The sequence below is a fragment of the Salvelinus sp. IW2-2015 genome, linkage group LG35, assembly GCF_002910315.2.
Source record: "Salvelinus sp. IW2-2015 linkage group LG35, ASM291031v2, whole genome shotgun sequence".
Classification (NCBI taxonomy): domain Eukaryota; kingdom Metazoa; phylum Chordata; class Actinopteri; order Salmoniformes; family Salmonidae; genus Salvelinus; species Salvelinus sp. IW2-2015.
In genome coordinates, this window is record NC_036874.1 from 1,098,197 (window position 1) to 1,114,824 (window position 16,628).

At 41.4% G+C, this 16,628-nt stretch overlaps 2 protein-coding genes across 4 annotated transcripts in view; both read left to right on the top strand.

The window, feature by feature from the left end:
• Positions 1-2,624: 2,624 nt before the first annotated feature.
• LOC111958719 (B-cell antigen receptor complex-associated protein alpha chain-like) lies at positions 2,625-6,480 on the top strand. Of its 3 annotated transcripts, none has more exons than XM_023979964.2 (5): positions 2,625-2,849; positions 4,277-4,642; positions 5,405-5,515; positions 5,752-5,814; positions 5,955-6,480. In XM_023979964.2, exons 1-4 carry the CDS (start codon positions 2,810-2,812, stop codon positions 5,811-5,813), a joined length of 579 nt encoding a protein of 192 aa, XP_023835732.1. In that variant the 5' UTR covers positions 2,625-2,809; the 3' UTR covers position 5,814; positions 5,955-6,480. The 3 variants fall into 3 exon arrangements, with proteins under 3 accessions (XP_023835732.1, XP_023835731.1, XP_023835730.1); XM_023979963.2 differs by having other exon boundaries at positions 2,627-2,849; positions 4,280-4,642; positions 5,405-5,520; XM_023979962.2 differs by having other exon boundaries at positions 2,629-2,849; positions 5,405-5,520.
• A 684-nt stretch (positions 6,481-7,164) lies between these two features.
• Positions 7,165-16,628, top strand: part of lipeb (lipase, hormone-sensitive b) — a 44,481-nt gene continuing 35,017 nt past the window's right edge. Inside the window, exons 1-2 of the mRNA XM_070437480.1 lie at positions 7,165-7,258; positions 13,050-13,088. Coding sequence (XP_070293581.1) covers positions 7,171-7,258; positions 13,050-13,088 — 127 coding nt within the window. The 5' untranslated portion in view covers positions 7,165-7,170. The remainder of the gene's footprint in view (positions 7,259-13,049; positions 13,089-16,628) is intronic.

The window sequence follows — 16,628 nt, forward strand, 5'->3', positions numbered from 1 at the left end:
GTGAGCCTTGGCTGGGTTGTGTTTCGGAGGAAACACGGCTCTCGACCTTCACCTCTCCCGAGTCCATACGGGAGTTGCAGCGATGAGACAAGACTGTAACTACCAATTGGATACCACGAAATTGGGGAGAAAAAGAGGTTAAAGAAATCTATATAATAAAATAAAGAATCGGTTATAGACACAGTCAGTCAGACCCATACATGCTCTGATACTCACATTGCGTGGGAGCCCAGTGCAGTAACAATGGTCACACAGGAGCACGGTCATCACGTGTGTGATGTGACTGGAGTCGACTTCCTGACTATAGGGCTATTAGCTTCTCCATAAAGAAAGGAGGGAGACATATAGTATTATATGCTGTATGATAAGTTTTTTTGTCCGATACAAAGGTTATATTCTTTAATGGTAGCAATACCATTTTTGTGCATATTTTTCTTCAGGAGTTGATTGTAATTATTGTTATTATTTTGATGATTTAGAGTAGTGGCATTAAACTGTTGACTGGGAAACAGGACCAAAGAGACACCCATGTACCTGTAGATCCTCATATGAGCTGTTTATATTGTCTCACTGCTTATTACTATAGSAGAAAGTCACTTTATGCTGATTGGAGAGTGATGCCTACAGCAGCCTTGGCTCTCTGCTTCTCCTCCATCCAAACTCCAGCGTCACATGTAGAGAAAACAACACAGTGGGTAGGAACATAGAGGGCCTGCATAGAGGGAGATAATGATATCTAAACTTGTATGAAGACTGTYTTGTGATACATCCATCCATGCTGCTGCCCCAGACTAATGAACAAYATTMAACTGGACACTTCACAATCACACTGCCATTCAAATCCTCTCTTCATTACTACCATGTGTGAGCAGGGCTGCACTGTATTGTTATYGACATGACTCACCWAGCGTCACTTTGATATTGACTGGACCACGTTTAGGGACAGCATGGGATGACGTTACAGTACAGTAAGATACAGAAGGGTACTGAGATGAGACCCATCATTACTGGATTATGCTACTGTTTCTATAGACCACTTCTGGAATGAAGAGAAACGGGTCTGGGGAGTTTGGATGCAGGAATTGCAGGCGCGACTAGTCGTCACTCTCACCAGTGCTGTAATGACAGTTATCTTTCACGATCACTTTTGAATTATGCATTCTCGTTGTGGCCATAGCAACCGCTCCCTTACACCCTCCCCCAAATATGTAATTATGCAAATGTTATTGATAGTTACTCTAAGAATCAGAGGGCGGAGTTACAGGTTGTGTTGAAACTTCATTGCCTTTTTTTCTTTCACCTTCACCCCTTTATTTTCTCGTCTTCCCCTCTCCATCACCAAGTCCACAATAATAGTCTCCATCTCTCCTTCATCCTGTCTTCCTTCTAGAAGTCGTAGAAATGTAGTCCTTACTTCCTTACTACTCTCATCACCTTTTCTTATCTCACAATTTAACTGTACGTTGCGGTGTATTTTATTTCATTTGCTTCAACGGGTCGGGAGGTTTTGTTTTTGTTGGTGATGTTTTGTTGAGAGGAACTTTAGTAATTATGTACTATGCAATTGGCAACAATGAGAGGAAGAGACTTGGATAGCTTTTGTTTGCTCAGAGACCCCATATGTGAGACAGCTCACTTGTATTATACAATACTAGATGGCAACAAGATGAGGTTAAAGAGATTATCTCTAACTTGGGCTTTTTCACCATTGAAGCACAGTAATGAGCAGGTTAAATCCTGTTATACCAGCTTAGGTTAATACCTCCACCGCCACTGTAGTCTCAAGACTACCTGGCAAACGTGTGCTTACAATCCTCTCTCTTTCTCTCTCTTTCTTCCCTTTGCTTCCCCTCATGTATCCTATTTACAAATACATAGTGGTCTAGTTTTATATGTTTTTATAGAGAAGGGTGCCTTGTTCTGACGATCAAGCTTTTTCCCAAAGGGCTCTCTAGTAAACAAACACTGTTGGTTGGGGAGATGTTTGGCTGTTAAGGTAGAAGAACCATGAAATGAACGTAGAAAGAGTTGGGTGACCAACATCAAGTCTCCAGTTTAATGTACAATTACAGTGAAATGCCTTTCTTGCAATCTCTAAAGCAACATGCATTCTAGGTTGGGCCAGGAGGTTTTCCTAGTCAGGTCACATGGTCTGGAAACCTCCCTGGCCTTAATTCTAGGTAATCCAAGGTTTCAGATAGGTGGTTTGTGGGGGATTGACTGTAGGGTGGCTGTATAAATCCTGCAGTGTCCCCTGTAACTATGCTATCTCAGGGGTATGTATGTTACAAAGTGTATTGTGTGTGTTCACCTCAGCGACTACAAGGTTTGACCAGCGCCATGTTTGCTCCAGCTAGCCAGCMRTMTYTAMAYWAMYGMSTSMMSTSTSMCYCARYMWRKRSCSKCARYTYTATKTKTAWAAASAAAWMYAWWWMSKAYYWRRWWWKRMMMMWWTTTMGSRTTMYWTTRKWTMMSMWAYYYMTTTWWAWTMMWWWKRTWKYYAYYAAWMYYGMWKSMTTMTTTTWTTYTWYTWWTRRWRTMWWWWWWAWTAAWWYYMGYWYYAAAAKRKYKWTTTTTMMGGTCTTTTACTGTTTTGAGTTCTAGAACACTGCAGTCACTCAAGCATARATCCTGACACCGAGAGACCAACGAAAGAGGAAGGAAGGTTTATTCACAAGACAACTGGGTAGAAGTGTATAGCTGTGTTGAAAGGCACAACACTCAAAATAACATTGGACCAAAATACTTTTTTATAAAAGGCCTTTTATTTTCTGCAACGACTGGCAACCAATATAAAACAGTGAAGAAGATGGTGGCCGTGACATTCTTGTTCCTCTGCTTCTGGGCTGGTGAGTAAGGGGCTGATAGGATATGCTGATAAACAATGCAGGGTAGTTAGTCTTTTAGTGCATATTCACCTTTATTTGAGAAGTTAATTACAGGTGGAGGATGAAGATGAGACCGAAGTATAAATCTATGGCGTTTGAGTGAATTAATATGAATAGGTTCAACATCCTTTGAACAGATTTCAACCCTTTAAACCATGCATTGCAACATTAAAACAATTTCCCCCATTTTATCCCTTGGAACATGAGATTATTTGGCTGTGAGTAATGTATCTGTTCTGCTCTAATGAACCGTATCTCCAACCAGAGCAGATGGTTGTGCAATCAAATCACATTTTATTTGTCACATGCACGGACTACAACAATGAAATGCTTACTTACATGCCCTTAACCAACAATGCGGTTAAGAAAAATACCTATAGAAAAATAAGAAATAAAAGTAACAAATAATTCAAGAGCAGCAGTAAAATAACAATAGTGAGGGTATTTACAGGGGGTACCGGTACAGAGTCAATGTGCGGGGGCACCGGTTAGTCGAGGTAATTGAGGTATTATATACATGCAGGTAGAGTTATTCAAGTGACTTATGCATAGATAATAACAGAGTAGCAGTAGTGTAGAAAGGGGGGGGGGGCAATGCAATTGTCTGGGTAGCCATTTGATTAGATGTTCAGTAGTCTTATGGCTTGGGGGTAGAAGCTGTTTAGAAGCCTCTTGGACCTAGACTTAGTGCTCCAATACTGCTTGCCGTGCTGTAGCAGAGAGAACAGTCTATGACTAGGATCGCTGGAGTCTTTGACAATCTTTAGGGCCTTCCTCTGACACTGCCTGTTATAGAGGCCCTGGATGGCAGGAAGCTTGGCCCCAGTGATGTACTGGGCCGTACACACTACACTCTGTAGTGCCTTGCAGTCGGAGGCCGAGCAGTTACCATACCAGGCAGTGATGGAACCAGTCAGGATGCTCTCGATGGTGCAGCTGTAGAACCTTTTTGAGGATCTGAGGACCCATGCCAAATCTTTTCAGTCTCCTGAGGGGAATTAGGTTTTGTTGTGCCCTCTTCACAACTGTCTTGGTGTTTTTGGACCATCTTAGTTTGTTGGGGATGTGGACACCAAGGAACTTGAAGCTCTCAACCTGCTCCAATACAGCCCCGTCGATGAGAATGGGGGTGTGCTCGGTCCTCCTTTTCTTGTAGTCCACACTAGAATCTATACCCTACACTTATATCTCTAAATAACAAGAGATGTTAAGAGACATAATATTACAGCACTCTGGATTGTATGGAGTTCTTCTACTTTTTAGGCTCCAGTTTCTTTTTATCATCAGTGTCTTGGGCCAATAGTTGGACAGATATGCTGTCAATAACTGACCTTTGATCAGTGTCTTATGGGTCAACCTCATCCTACTCCTGCTGCTCTGCCTTCTAGCAGGTGTCCACGGTGACCTCAGCCGTATCCAGGTTACTCTGGAGCCAGACAGGCCCTCTCTGAGGGTGCAGCTCTCTCACACCGCCCACCTGCGCTGCTGCTACTCAGCCACAAGGGGAGCCGTGGAAACCACCTGGTACATCAGCATCCAGACGGTCAACGGCACGTCCGCCCTGCAGGGAGTGGACCGGAGAGACAACCGTGTGACAGTGGATGAGGGGAACCTGACGGCGGCAGGGGTCATGTGTCACACACTCATCCTGAAGGAGGCCCGTCTGAACGACTCAGGGTTGTACCAGTGTTTTCTCAACCATAGCGCCCTGCGGCACTCTGTGTACACCCACGGCACCTTCCTGCAGGTCTACAGTGAGTGAGTGAGTGAGTGTGTGTGTGTGTGTGTGTGAAGTCCTCACAGTAAGCACCCATGTCACCTTCCTTAAGGTCTTGTGTGTGTGTAACCCTCAAAAGCTTTAGTCTGGTCTGCACTCTCAGTACTTTGTTGTACAGTATTTCTATTATGTGTGTGTCTGTGTATGTACATGTGGGTGTCTGGGGGGTGGGGTCAAACCAGCTAAGCAATGCAGAATGCTTTGTAATCCACAAATCCAGTTAACCACTGCCCAGTCCAATAGAATGCACCATGAATGGCAGTATCTGTTCCCTGTGGATCACAGTAAATCATCTGTGATGGTCTCATGACAACCTGCTCACCTAAAAGTTGGGTCCCGGTAGTGCACACAGATCAGACCAGATTGCAATCCACCTAAAGCACCCAGACTTAAGCCACCAGTGAATGGCTACATTGTGTAGTAATCACTCTGATTTAATTCAAAAGACCAATGTTGAAATGTTAAAGAAATGCTATGGTTCTAGTTTTTCCTGGGAAATTGTGTGACATAAGGAGCATTGGTTTTTTTTAAATAATTGCACCGCTAAACATACACTGGCTGTTTGTCTAATTTATCTCAAACTATTCTCCTCTGTCTTGCTGCAATCTGATGCATGGTACTCTGTCCACCCCCCCACTATCTCTCTTTCATGAACATCTAGCCTGCATCTCTCCCATGAAAGAGCAGCAGGTGAGTTCTACTCTGATGACCTTTATCTGACCCCTCTCTTCTTGCTCAGGGCCGATGGTGAAGATTCTGGACATCGGTGAAAGCACCAAGAACAGCATCCTGACTGCTGAGGGAATGTTACTGATGGTGGCGGTGCTTCTGCATGGTACCATGATGCTCTGTAAGGTCAGAGAGCCAAGCAGGCCACCTTTTCTACTGCTAATGCTAGGCTACTAGATCTAATATTCCTAATTTGCTCTCATTGCAATAGTGAATTTTGTCATTTGAAAACTGCTTTAACCAGAAGGACTAGTATGTATGGTAATCTTACTGTATGACGACAATGGGCTTTTTCARACCATTGGCCAAGAGATTTACGATATATCATGATGTCATCCACTTCCTCTCCTTTTCAAGACGAAGAAACTCAATCAAATGAAGAAGAAAAGGGTCAAAAAGGAAGAGGAGAATATCTATGAGGTGGGACTTGAATGAGATCCTCTCTCTGTCTTTCTGTCATAGTCACTGTTTTCACCATTCTTCAGTCAATCAAACAAGTTACAGAAGAAGGGAAGAGGAAGTCAACCTGTCATAACTCCCTTACCTCAATCCATATCCAGGGTCTAAATCTGGAGGAATGCTGCTCCACATATGATCAGATCCAGCGCTCTCTGGTGCAGGGCCCCTACCAAGACGTGGGAAACATGATTATGGAGGAGGAAATCCAACTGGAGAAGCCTTGAATGAGAGCGGGGAGGAAGAGAGGGTGGGAGAAGAGTAATTTGATAGAACAGAGTTGTGGTGGGGGTTTTGATACGAATTTTCTTCAAAACTGCCCCCCTACTTATGTTTGAATTTATAGAGGTGACCTGCATTTTCCTTGCAGCCTTTGCCTATATTTGAATCTCATTTCTTAGTGGACCAAAAAGGCAGTAACCTACAATGTCAGAGGGAATTTTGCTTACAATTTAGCCTTTCATTACAAATGCCAATACCTAGACACTTTATATTCATAAGATAGATTTTTTTCTGCATGTTTGCATTTTCTATGCTTTTGTGTATGCATTGGCCAAATGTTTTTTTCCCTCTCCAATCTCCATAATTCAAGGCCTGAATTGTGCTTAGTAAATAAAATTATAAAACTGATTGCCGTATGCTTTCATGTTTACATATTTAGCATTTTAGCTTCATGAAATGTATGTATTTTTCATATGTCCCTCGCACCCATACCGATGTGACTTGCTTGATGGGGTCTAGGAAGCGTTATCCCATTTCTGACACAATTGTGGGGTAGCGCAACTGTGACTTGAATCTGGATCTTTGTCAACCTTACCATTACACCAAGAGGCTCGCGATAGGTCTCTAGCACAGGAGGTTGGTGGCACCTTAATTGGGGAGGACGAGTTTGTGGGAATGGCTGGAGCGGAATCAGTGGAATGGTATCATATACATTAAACACATGGTTTAATGCCATTCCATTTGCTCCATTCCAACCGTTATTATGAGCCGTCCTCCCCTCAGCAGCCTCCACTGACGATGTTGTAGCTTGTAGATCAGCTATTAAACCGTCTTTACATTAAGGTTTACCTCCCTGTGATGGGAAGCCTACTGACAGACAGTACTGTACTTTGTTTACCACAGATGATTATCTGGGGAAAGCCTTCAGACACTGCAACGCAGCAAAGAGGGGTGGCGTTTGTCGAACTGGAGCACGTCAATAGGCTCAAGGAATGCATTACCAGCGCTGACTGGCTGCAGTTTTGGTTGTGGGTGTGGCTCTTTTTTACATGTATGACTAGAATATTTGAGAAGGCGGTGCGGAAATAGTGGGCGAAGATGGCGTCGGGGAAGAAGGGAGGAAACAGCAGCCTCGAAAAAGGTTTGAATGGAAGACGTTCGTCAAAACATAAGGAGGGGCCAATAGGTACGTTATTTAAAGCAGTTAGACGTTGGACCATTCGCTTTAGTGGTTTTTGATAATGACAGTTAAATTAGTTTGCAAACCCCAACTCTTGCCTCTCTTCTAGCTAGCTAACTAGGATGCTAACGTTAGCCAAGTTACAGAAAGATTTAAGCCGCGGAAAGTGACAACAGTCTTAACATGTAACGTTAGCATTACGTTTTCTGGCAACTTGCATTGTGTGATATGAGGTTTGCATTAAAATAGTTCCCAGTGTTTCGAAGTTAAGCGTAGTAACTAACGTCCGCTAGATTGAAACTTTCACAACTCGTTTATTTCATAATGTAGGTACAGTAACGTAAACTCGTACATCGCCTTGGTCCGTACAATTGCCCTTATTTTAGCGCCCCAAAAACGTAATACTTCCAGATCAACTGTAATGTCAATACCATTGTAAAGCACAATTTCTCCCCTTTCCAACAAAATCAATTACATGACCTAAACACTGCCCGTTTCTGCATAATTCAAGCAGGCAATGAGCTCCGTCGGGTCTTTTTWWAAATGGCGGGTGGGGAAGCGAAACTAATGCGTGATAGTGAGAAGGACAGATGTTGTGTGGGATAATTGCTTTTTTTCACTCGATCTGTCCAACTTATCACCTTATCGCCTCTAAAATGTAAATAAAACACTAAAGAGTTTATATAATGTCATTACATACCTATTTGAAGGTTTGTGTAGAATTTGAATCGGGTTTTTAGGGCGGTGCTAAAGTTATCTTAGAAGTTAACAGCGGCTTTGAGAATGATGACGAAAAAAAATGACTAGGTATCCCCCTTACCCCCGCCACTGTCCATTTCTTGTTTTTAAACGATGAGAGAAGTGCTACACCTGGTGGAGAGAGATTGTAAGACAGAAATAGTTGCTTTATGCGTGCTGTACGTTGGGACATGACACGTCAAGATGTAACGGAGGGTCAGTTTTTTTTCAACTTTTCTCCAATACTATAGAGCCATTACCATGTTGATCAACGCTTGAATAGAAACCTAGTTCACACCCCCGATTTTGAAGTCAACACAGTCGCTACAGTCCCATTCGTTTTCTTTGTAGCCTCGTTTGAATGTCGCGGTTACGCACATTTGTACGGAATGGGGTGAGTTTACATTACCTACAATCTCGCTACAAAATACCAATGCAATGACTTGGAAATTGTAACTGTTTCGCGCGAGTGATTGACTGTAACGTTAGTTAGAATGTACATTGTATCTAATCAAAACCTCGAGTCACTTGTTATATCGAGGCGGCAGGTAGCTTAGTGGTTAGAGCGTTGGGCCAGTAACTGAAAGGTTGTTAGATCGAACCCGGAGCTGACAAGGTAAAACATCTCTCGATTCTGCCCCTGAACAAGGCAGTTAACCCAATGTTCCTAGGCCGTCATTGTAAATACAAATTTGTTCTTAACTGACTTGCCTAGAAAATAAATAAAAATATGTATCTTTTTTTAGTCCCAGCTCATGTAGGCTGACGATGACAACGGTCCACCTGATCAGGTTGTCAAATCAGATAACACAGCAGGGTATGTGGGCTCAGGGATTAACGTGTTTATGTGTGTAGGGGTGAGGGATGTTGAGTAGCTGCACAATGCAACAGCAGCATCCTATTCTTCAGATAGTGTTGCCATCAGTTTACATTTGGAACTGTGTACTCAACATTGTGACACATGGGCAGCCTGTGGAAAAGAACATGCTTGAGGGGGTGGCATTACATGGTCAGGGATATGCCATTATGTCAGACAGTTCTCCCACTGTAGCAGGCTTCTTTACTAGTATTTAATTAAACTTTCACTCTATTTACAAACAACTGGATTAAATATGTCTAAGAGCCTTTCACAATAATCTCTCACAAACAAACCATTTATCTGTAGGTATTTAGTAATGAGATGAACAAACATGATATTATCTTCAGCAAATCTGCCTCTTGGATGAAAACTGGCACTAGACTGTTATTGTGGAGCAGAGACCTGTTATCGCTAGCTGTAAGCCTCTTTTGAGTGATTCCAGAGCATGAGTGAAGAGCCAGATGCATTCTGCAGGGGCAGGATTTCCTCCTCATACATTTGAATTCCAACAATACCTGTGGATTGGATTGCCACAACATTAACCATACGTTTAGCCTATCTATCAAAATATGCAGATAACGGTGAATGTAGCCTAGTTGTCAACATGAGCTGCAGATTCTGTCTGACCTTAGCAATGACCTGCTGTATGAGATTTTGTGTAGTTAACTAGTGATTGATTATGTTGAGATTGATTGTTTTTGTAAGATAAGTTTAATGCTAGCTAGCAACTTACCTTGGCTCCTTGCTGCACTCACCTAACAGGTAGTCAGCCTGCCACGCAGTCTCCTTGTGGAGTGCAATGTAATCGGCCATAACCGGTGTCCAAAAATGTTGATTACCGATTGTTATGAAAACTTGAAATCAGCCCTAATTAATCGGCTATTCCAATTAATCGGTCGACCTCTATTACACATATTATAGGCTTTAGTATTCATGTTAGTGGTTGAACTTTGCACTTTGATGCGCTTCTTAGAATTCTGCACCCACACTCTGTAGAGCCTCTGTATTTGTGAGTCCACAGTGTTTAAATTAATACCTGACTATTTGAATATCATTAACATGTACCATATTCAAAGAGCATAGGCGACACTAAATGGTTGTCAAGTAGCCAATTATTTCTGATACTGAGGTACCAAGGTTGTAAAAATTAGCAGACATTGTTATTAATTTGAATAAGACTTTACTTTCAAGATAAACTTGTAGGCCTACTTTCTAGATAGGAGAGAAAGTAATTTCACTCTGCCTGCCTCTTTACTTTTCTCATTGTACCTGGGCTGAGAATGTACTTTTGCCTCGAAGATAAGCTTATCAGGGAGGGTACTGAAACATTCAGTTAACCTGTCCTTACTCTATATTCAGATGATTCATCATGTTTGTCCTGCAGTCTATGGGATCATTAGGATGCCACCCAACCTTGCATTTTTCAGTTGAAAACTGACTTAAGTATGTGGTTTCCAAAACATTCTGACAGCCTCTATAACCTCTCAGACTTCCTGGTGAATCACTAAATTAACCAAAACAATATTAAGGCCTAGCCAGTCAGACTCAAGCTGCAATCCAGGAGGAATGAGCTGAGCTGCCACCCACCAACAAGATAATTTGTTCCCACTGTTTGGAAAGTAGTGTGTACAACCAATCCAGCTTCTGCCCTAGCACGTACTGTACAGTACATTCAACAATGAGGTTCAGGCCTGGAGCAGACTTAGACATTTCTCAAGACTTGGCCTGACCTACGCGTACATCTCAGCATCCCTAAATAATACACATTCAAAGGTTCAGTATTGCTGTTAAGACTTGAACTCACATGTTCAGACAGTATGAGGTGGTTGGGTGTTTGTGGTATAGTAAGTGTGTGTTTACATGTGAGTGTGCAGTAGGCTGTAGATGAAGATCCCTTTATTGGTCTATTGTACACAAGGTCACACTGAAATTTGACTTCTGCTCCCAACCTGTCTGAAAGACATGCATGTTGAAGAGGTTGCAGCAGGGTGCTYCCGCACTGGACAGTTGTGGAGCAGTTGTTGTGGGGGGGTTAAGTGACTTGTTCTAGGGAAGGGCACAACTGCAGGCGATGGCATCTAAGATTTGAAATGTATTGAGACAAWTTAGACTGMAGCCTGTAGCAAAATCTAACTCAATTGATTGAACATTAAATGTATTTCAATATAATTGAAATAGGCCTTCCTTTTAATGCATTTTAATTTTATTTTAATGCACTCATCTAGGTTTTCATTTGAGCATGTTTTTATGTCACTTGTTAGTATCAATTGCGTAGACGTTGGCCACTTTGTATTTGTAGGTAACTTTGTTCTGAAGTTATTAGTGATCACAGATGGATTAACCATGCAAGTCTGTTTCGTGGAAAGCTTCTGTGTATAAAGTGACGCGGGAGGGCAAAAAAGCATCTAACAAAGCACTTCGCTGTTCTGCGAGTAGTCTGAGGCAGGCTTTTTAGATTAGGAGCGTTTTCAAGTGCAACGTTAACGATGGTTTTGGGAAACAGCTCAAAGATTTAACGATGCTCCTACAAAGGTTCTAACGATGAACTTATGCTTTTGGGGCGTGCCATTTTAAATCATAACAAAAAATTTATATAAATAAGATATTTGGCTACAGAAGCTATTTCTTACCGATTTCGACATCTTCTGTCCAAAAACAAATCCTGTGAAATGACGTCAACACATACGGGAGAGATTCTGGCTAGCTACAGTCTCTAGCTTAGCTAACYAACTAGCTATGTCGCCCGCGGCGTGCATAACCGGAATGACACATCTATAAGAAAGAGGCATAGTTGGACCGTTGCCCAAGTCTACCTTTTTAATTAGTTTATCCTATAGCATACTTTACCATACTTTTTAATATACCCCCAGTAAATTCAGTGAATTAAATGTAGACCTACCCTTTGATCTAGAAGAATATTACTTTAAAATACCTTACAACTGTCATTAACTCAAAATAATGTTTACGACCCAAAATAACAATAACTGTAATAACTATAAAACGAAGGATCTAAAACCTAGAGCTGGGATGACATTGCCTTCCTCTTACCAATGTAGCCTAGGCCTAGCGCTGAAACGTTTTTATAGGACATTAGTCTACATTATACTGGTAGATTAATCAATTAGCCTACATGACTACATAGCAACAACATAGAGTTAGCAATCTAAGTGTTTTTCAGGTTCCCACTTCCTCAGGTGGTGAATACTATAGCTTATACTCCAATATGCACAAAGACYTCGACAAATTCTCTGAAGAGCCAAAAAGAAATCGGATCATTCTGGGTCCTATTTTGACAGGTTGCACATCAAAATATCAATCATGCATTTCKTGGATGTTAGATGAAATAGCTTGTTTTTTTAATCATAAGCTACCATCTCAGTTGACTGACTAGGCACTGGAAAAAATGTCTAGAGCCCTGCCGCTAATGTAAATTAACTGTCTATTAAAACATTTGTTATCAGGCAAAATAGTTATATTTATCTCAATATGACTTTTTGRCTATATCAGCCAGCTCTAGCAGGTCCCCCAAAATGATTTATCGATTTTGTTAGTGCAAACAAAATTCAATTTATTGCAATATGTTTTTTTGTCATAATGCCCTGCTCTACTAGAACCCGATAAAAGGATTTCTCTCGCTCACACACAGTTGTCTTTGACCATGTTATCTGCCAATTTGTCTGAAGGTCACTGGGAGTTGCATGCTGAACAGCCAATAACAGCCAATGTTACTAACTGCCAGGGGGGAGAGGCAGAGGTTAGGCTACAGTATGTCACCACTTGGAAAAGGGTATTATTTCAATCCGACATCAGGGCACATACATGCACTAAATCCCCCTTCTCAGTTCTGTGTGTATTCTGTGTGCATGCGTACAATGTGTCTGCTTTCCCCTGACTGGGTGAAGAGTCATGTCCCCAGAGTACAGCTCAGTGGGACTGCTGGCATGTGGCTAAAGAATCCCTGCCCTTTAAAACAGAGTGAGGGAGAGGAGAACAGAACAGAGTGAAAAGAAAAACAAGACTGGTTGGAAGTGGATGAAGAATGACATGCTGCCTGACACAAAAACAGACAGGAGAAGAGTCACCAAGTGAAGGAGAGAACAGGAGAAGCGAGGGAGGACCAATCACAAAACCCTGTCTGTCTGTCTCTTTTTACTTCTCACTCTTCTCTTCCCTCCTCCTCTTGTTGCTGCTGTTGAAGAGAGGAGACAGACAAGGACAGAACCATGAACCCGGACACGGGTAAAAACTATTTATACTCTTATGGCTTTAGAGTAGTTGTGACCTACAGCATGCTTAATGCCTATATGTGTATCTGCCTGCTCATACACATTATTTACTGTATCTTTTTCTCACCCTCCCACACCATTTCCCCTGTAGGGCTCATTAGAAGCATGTTGTGCTGCTGATAGTAGTTGTTGTACATGATTTATTAATGCCTGTATTCATCCATCTTTAATGTCTTGGGACCAGGTGTCACTTTTAGTTCAGTGTGGTTGTTTACACTTAACTGCCTGGTGTAAAAGTTGACTGGTCAGAATGGTTATAGTGTGACTGAAACCAAGTTAGGTTCTTTCCAAGATTTTAATGGGTGATATGGACTGAACAGCTGTTGCTTGCTTAGGCTGCCTCCATCTCTATAGACTTGAGAGAGAATATAGTATGCTGCTACTTTCACTAATTTGATTAGTTTAATTGATTGGTGGTTGAAGAGGGTGAGTTGTCTTCTTGCCCTCTTAATGTCATGCTCTCAGGATTTTCTCAGGATAATTAGTGGGCCAGGGGCCTCTTTAAAAAAAAAAAAAAAATGTTCCGTGATTACAAAATAGACCCTGTACATATTTTCTGGTGGTTGAAAGATTGTATTGCAAGTAGCCTAAGTATTTTGTGCACATAAAGGATATGAGACACTTATTTATAAAACAAGATCCGGCCATTTGGCCTTAGTGAAAAGAGCGAAAACCTGTTCATTTTTTAAATAATTAGACATAAGAATCTATTTTATTTTCACAGCCATTGCAGAATATATTCCTCACCTTTTCTAGGCAGCCGGTCTGTAGACTACAGTCAAAGTTCAGGTGTCCATGCAGAAATTGTATATTTTATTTTGAAGTATTTATGCTGTTACTGTTTGTAGCCTATTGTAATAAATAAAAAATGACTAGCCTCGACAATGTTTCAGAATTCGTGGGCAGTCCAGCATATTAGGTTGCGTGGTAAGTCAATGCAAAACATTGTTGAATTTAAATGTTATGCTGACAAGTCCACAACAATTTGTGACCGACCACCTCAATTCAGTCTTATGTTGCAAAATTTGAAATTGTGTATTTTTTTTTTTTTACATTGGATGAAAGAGACTCAGAGCTACAAAATGGTATATCATACACTGCAGTTGAGGAACAATGGGAAAAGTAATTATGTGCAGTGGAATGGTTACTTGCATAGTAGTAATACAAATATTTTAGAAATATTTAGTTGTTAGATGCTTACCCATACACACTTGTCTAAATTGTTGGGTCATGTGAAAGAAGTGCTATAACCACCCCCCAGCGACATCTTGCTAAGTGGATGGGTCACTTATCTAGACATGTACACATGAAATACAATAGATGYCTGTAATCAACCCCAGACACACCTAGCTAACTTGATGGGTCATGTAATCATCTGGCAAAGTGGAGACTTCATTTTATTTTATTTTTTAAGACATGTAGGTAGGTAGCTAAGCAATGAAACATAATCCCATGAAATGCTGTAGTTTAAATCTGCAGGTAGCTAAAGCTAACAGACTAGGTTCAATGTTAGCTGGCTGGCTAACATTACGCTATAACTAGCAATGCAAATTGCTTTATGATATAAGAATAATATTACTAGTTACCACATATCATACACGTAACATGAGCTAGCGATCCAGCAACCTAACGTTTGCTAGCTAGCTAACAGTAAGCTTTAATTTGCAATGAAAATGACTTTCTGCCAATTAGAAATGTATGATACCAGAATGTAGCTAGACTCTTACCCGTATACACTAAACAAAAATATAAACACATGTAAAGTGTTGGTCCCAGGTTTCATGAGCTGAAATAAAAGATACCAGAAATGTTCCACACGCACAAAAGGCTTATTTCTCAAATGTTGTGCACATTTGTTTGCATCCCTTTTTAATTATCATTTCTCCTTTGCCAAGATAATCCATCCACCTGACAGGTGTGGCATATCAAGAACCTTATTAAACAGCATGATCGTTACACAGGCACACCTTGTGCTGGGAACAATAAAAGGACACTCTAAAATGTTCCGTTTTGTCACACAACACAATTCCACAGATATCTAAAGTTTTGATGGAGCATACAATTGGCATGCTGACTGCAGGAATGTCCACCAGAGCTGTTGCCAAATAATTGAATGTTAATTTCTCTACCGTAGGCCTTCTCCAACATCGTTTTAGAGAATTTGGCAGTACGTCCAACTGGCCTCACAACCGCAAACCACGTGCAAGGTGTTGTGTGGGTGAGCGGTTTGCTGAAGTTAATGTGAGTGCCCCATGTGGCGGTGGGGTTATGGTAGGAGCAGGCATAGGCTACGGACAATGAACACYATTACATTTTATCGATGGCAATTTGAAGGCATTGAGATACCGTGGCGAGCTCTTGAGGCCCATTGTCGTGCCATTCATCCGTCACCTTCACCTCGTGTTTCAGCATTATAATGCACGGCCCCATGTTCCAAGGATCTGTACACAATTCCTAGAAGCTGAAAATGTTCCAGTTCTTCCATTACCTGCATACTTACCAGATATGTCACCATCGAGCATGTTTGGGATGCTCTGGATCAATGTGTGTTCCAGTTACGCCAATATCCAGCAACTTCGCACAACCATTGAAGAGGAGTGGGTCAACGTTCTACAGGCCACAATGAACATTCTGATCAGCTCTATGCGAAGGAGATGTTGCTCTGCATAAGGCAAATGGTGGTCACACCAAATATTGTGCTTTTCTGAACTACACCCCTAAAGTGTCTGTGACCAATAGATGCTTATCCCTATTCCCAGTCATGTGAAATGCATAGATTAGGACCAAATGTATTTATTTTAGTTGACTGATTTCCTTATGAACTGTTTTTGTTCAGTATACATTGATGAACGCTTCACGGCAGACTGGAACCCCAGTTTAACCTAGATGTCCTGTCTCGTTTCCGTTTTGTTTAACTACAGCTTGTTGGGCCCGTTGTGTCAAGTCACTCCGGTTCAAACTGACCATGTGCAGAAAGTAGTCCAACTTTTTTCCACTGATTTCTGCAGCAATTGTGTTGAGAGCAGTAACAACACTTTTGCAGTTCTCCATGACTAACGTCATGTCTTTCAAAAAAGCCACATCTACACATACTGAACAGTTCATGTTATCGACAGAATCATGCAACATGGCAGACCAATCCAAACTCCTCTCAGCATGTCCAGCCCATCCATTATTTCAGCCAATCATGGCCAGCGGGAAGGTTTCTGACTTTTTCCGTGACTAAACCAATAATTTTATTTGTATTTACAGATGGCATACAAGTTTGGTTAAAGCACATGTAATTCATATGTTCCAGCATTTCTGCCAAAAACTGCATTTTGATTAAAATAAATAGTTACATTGGAATGCMTCTTCTGTGAAGTAGTGACGTGTAACATACGCCTAGCTTCCTGAAACGGGTCACATTTTCCATCGTTTTCTCTTTTAGAAACCGCCACAGTCCTTTGCCAAAAACAGCATAAATTACAGCAAAAATGTAAACATTCTGCCA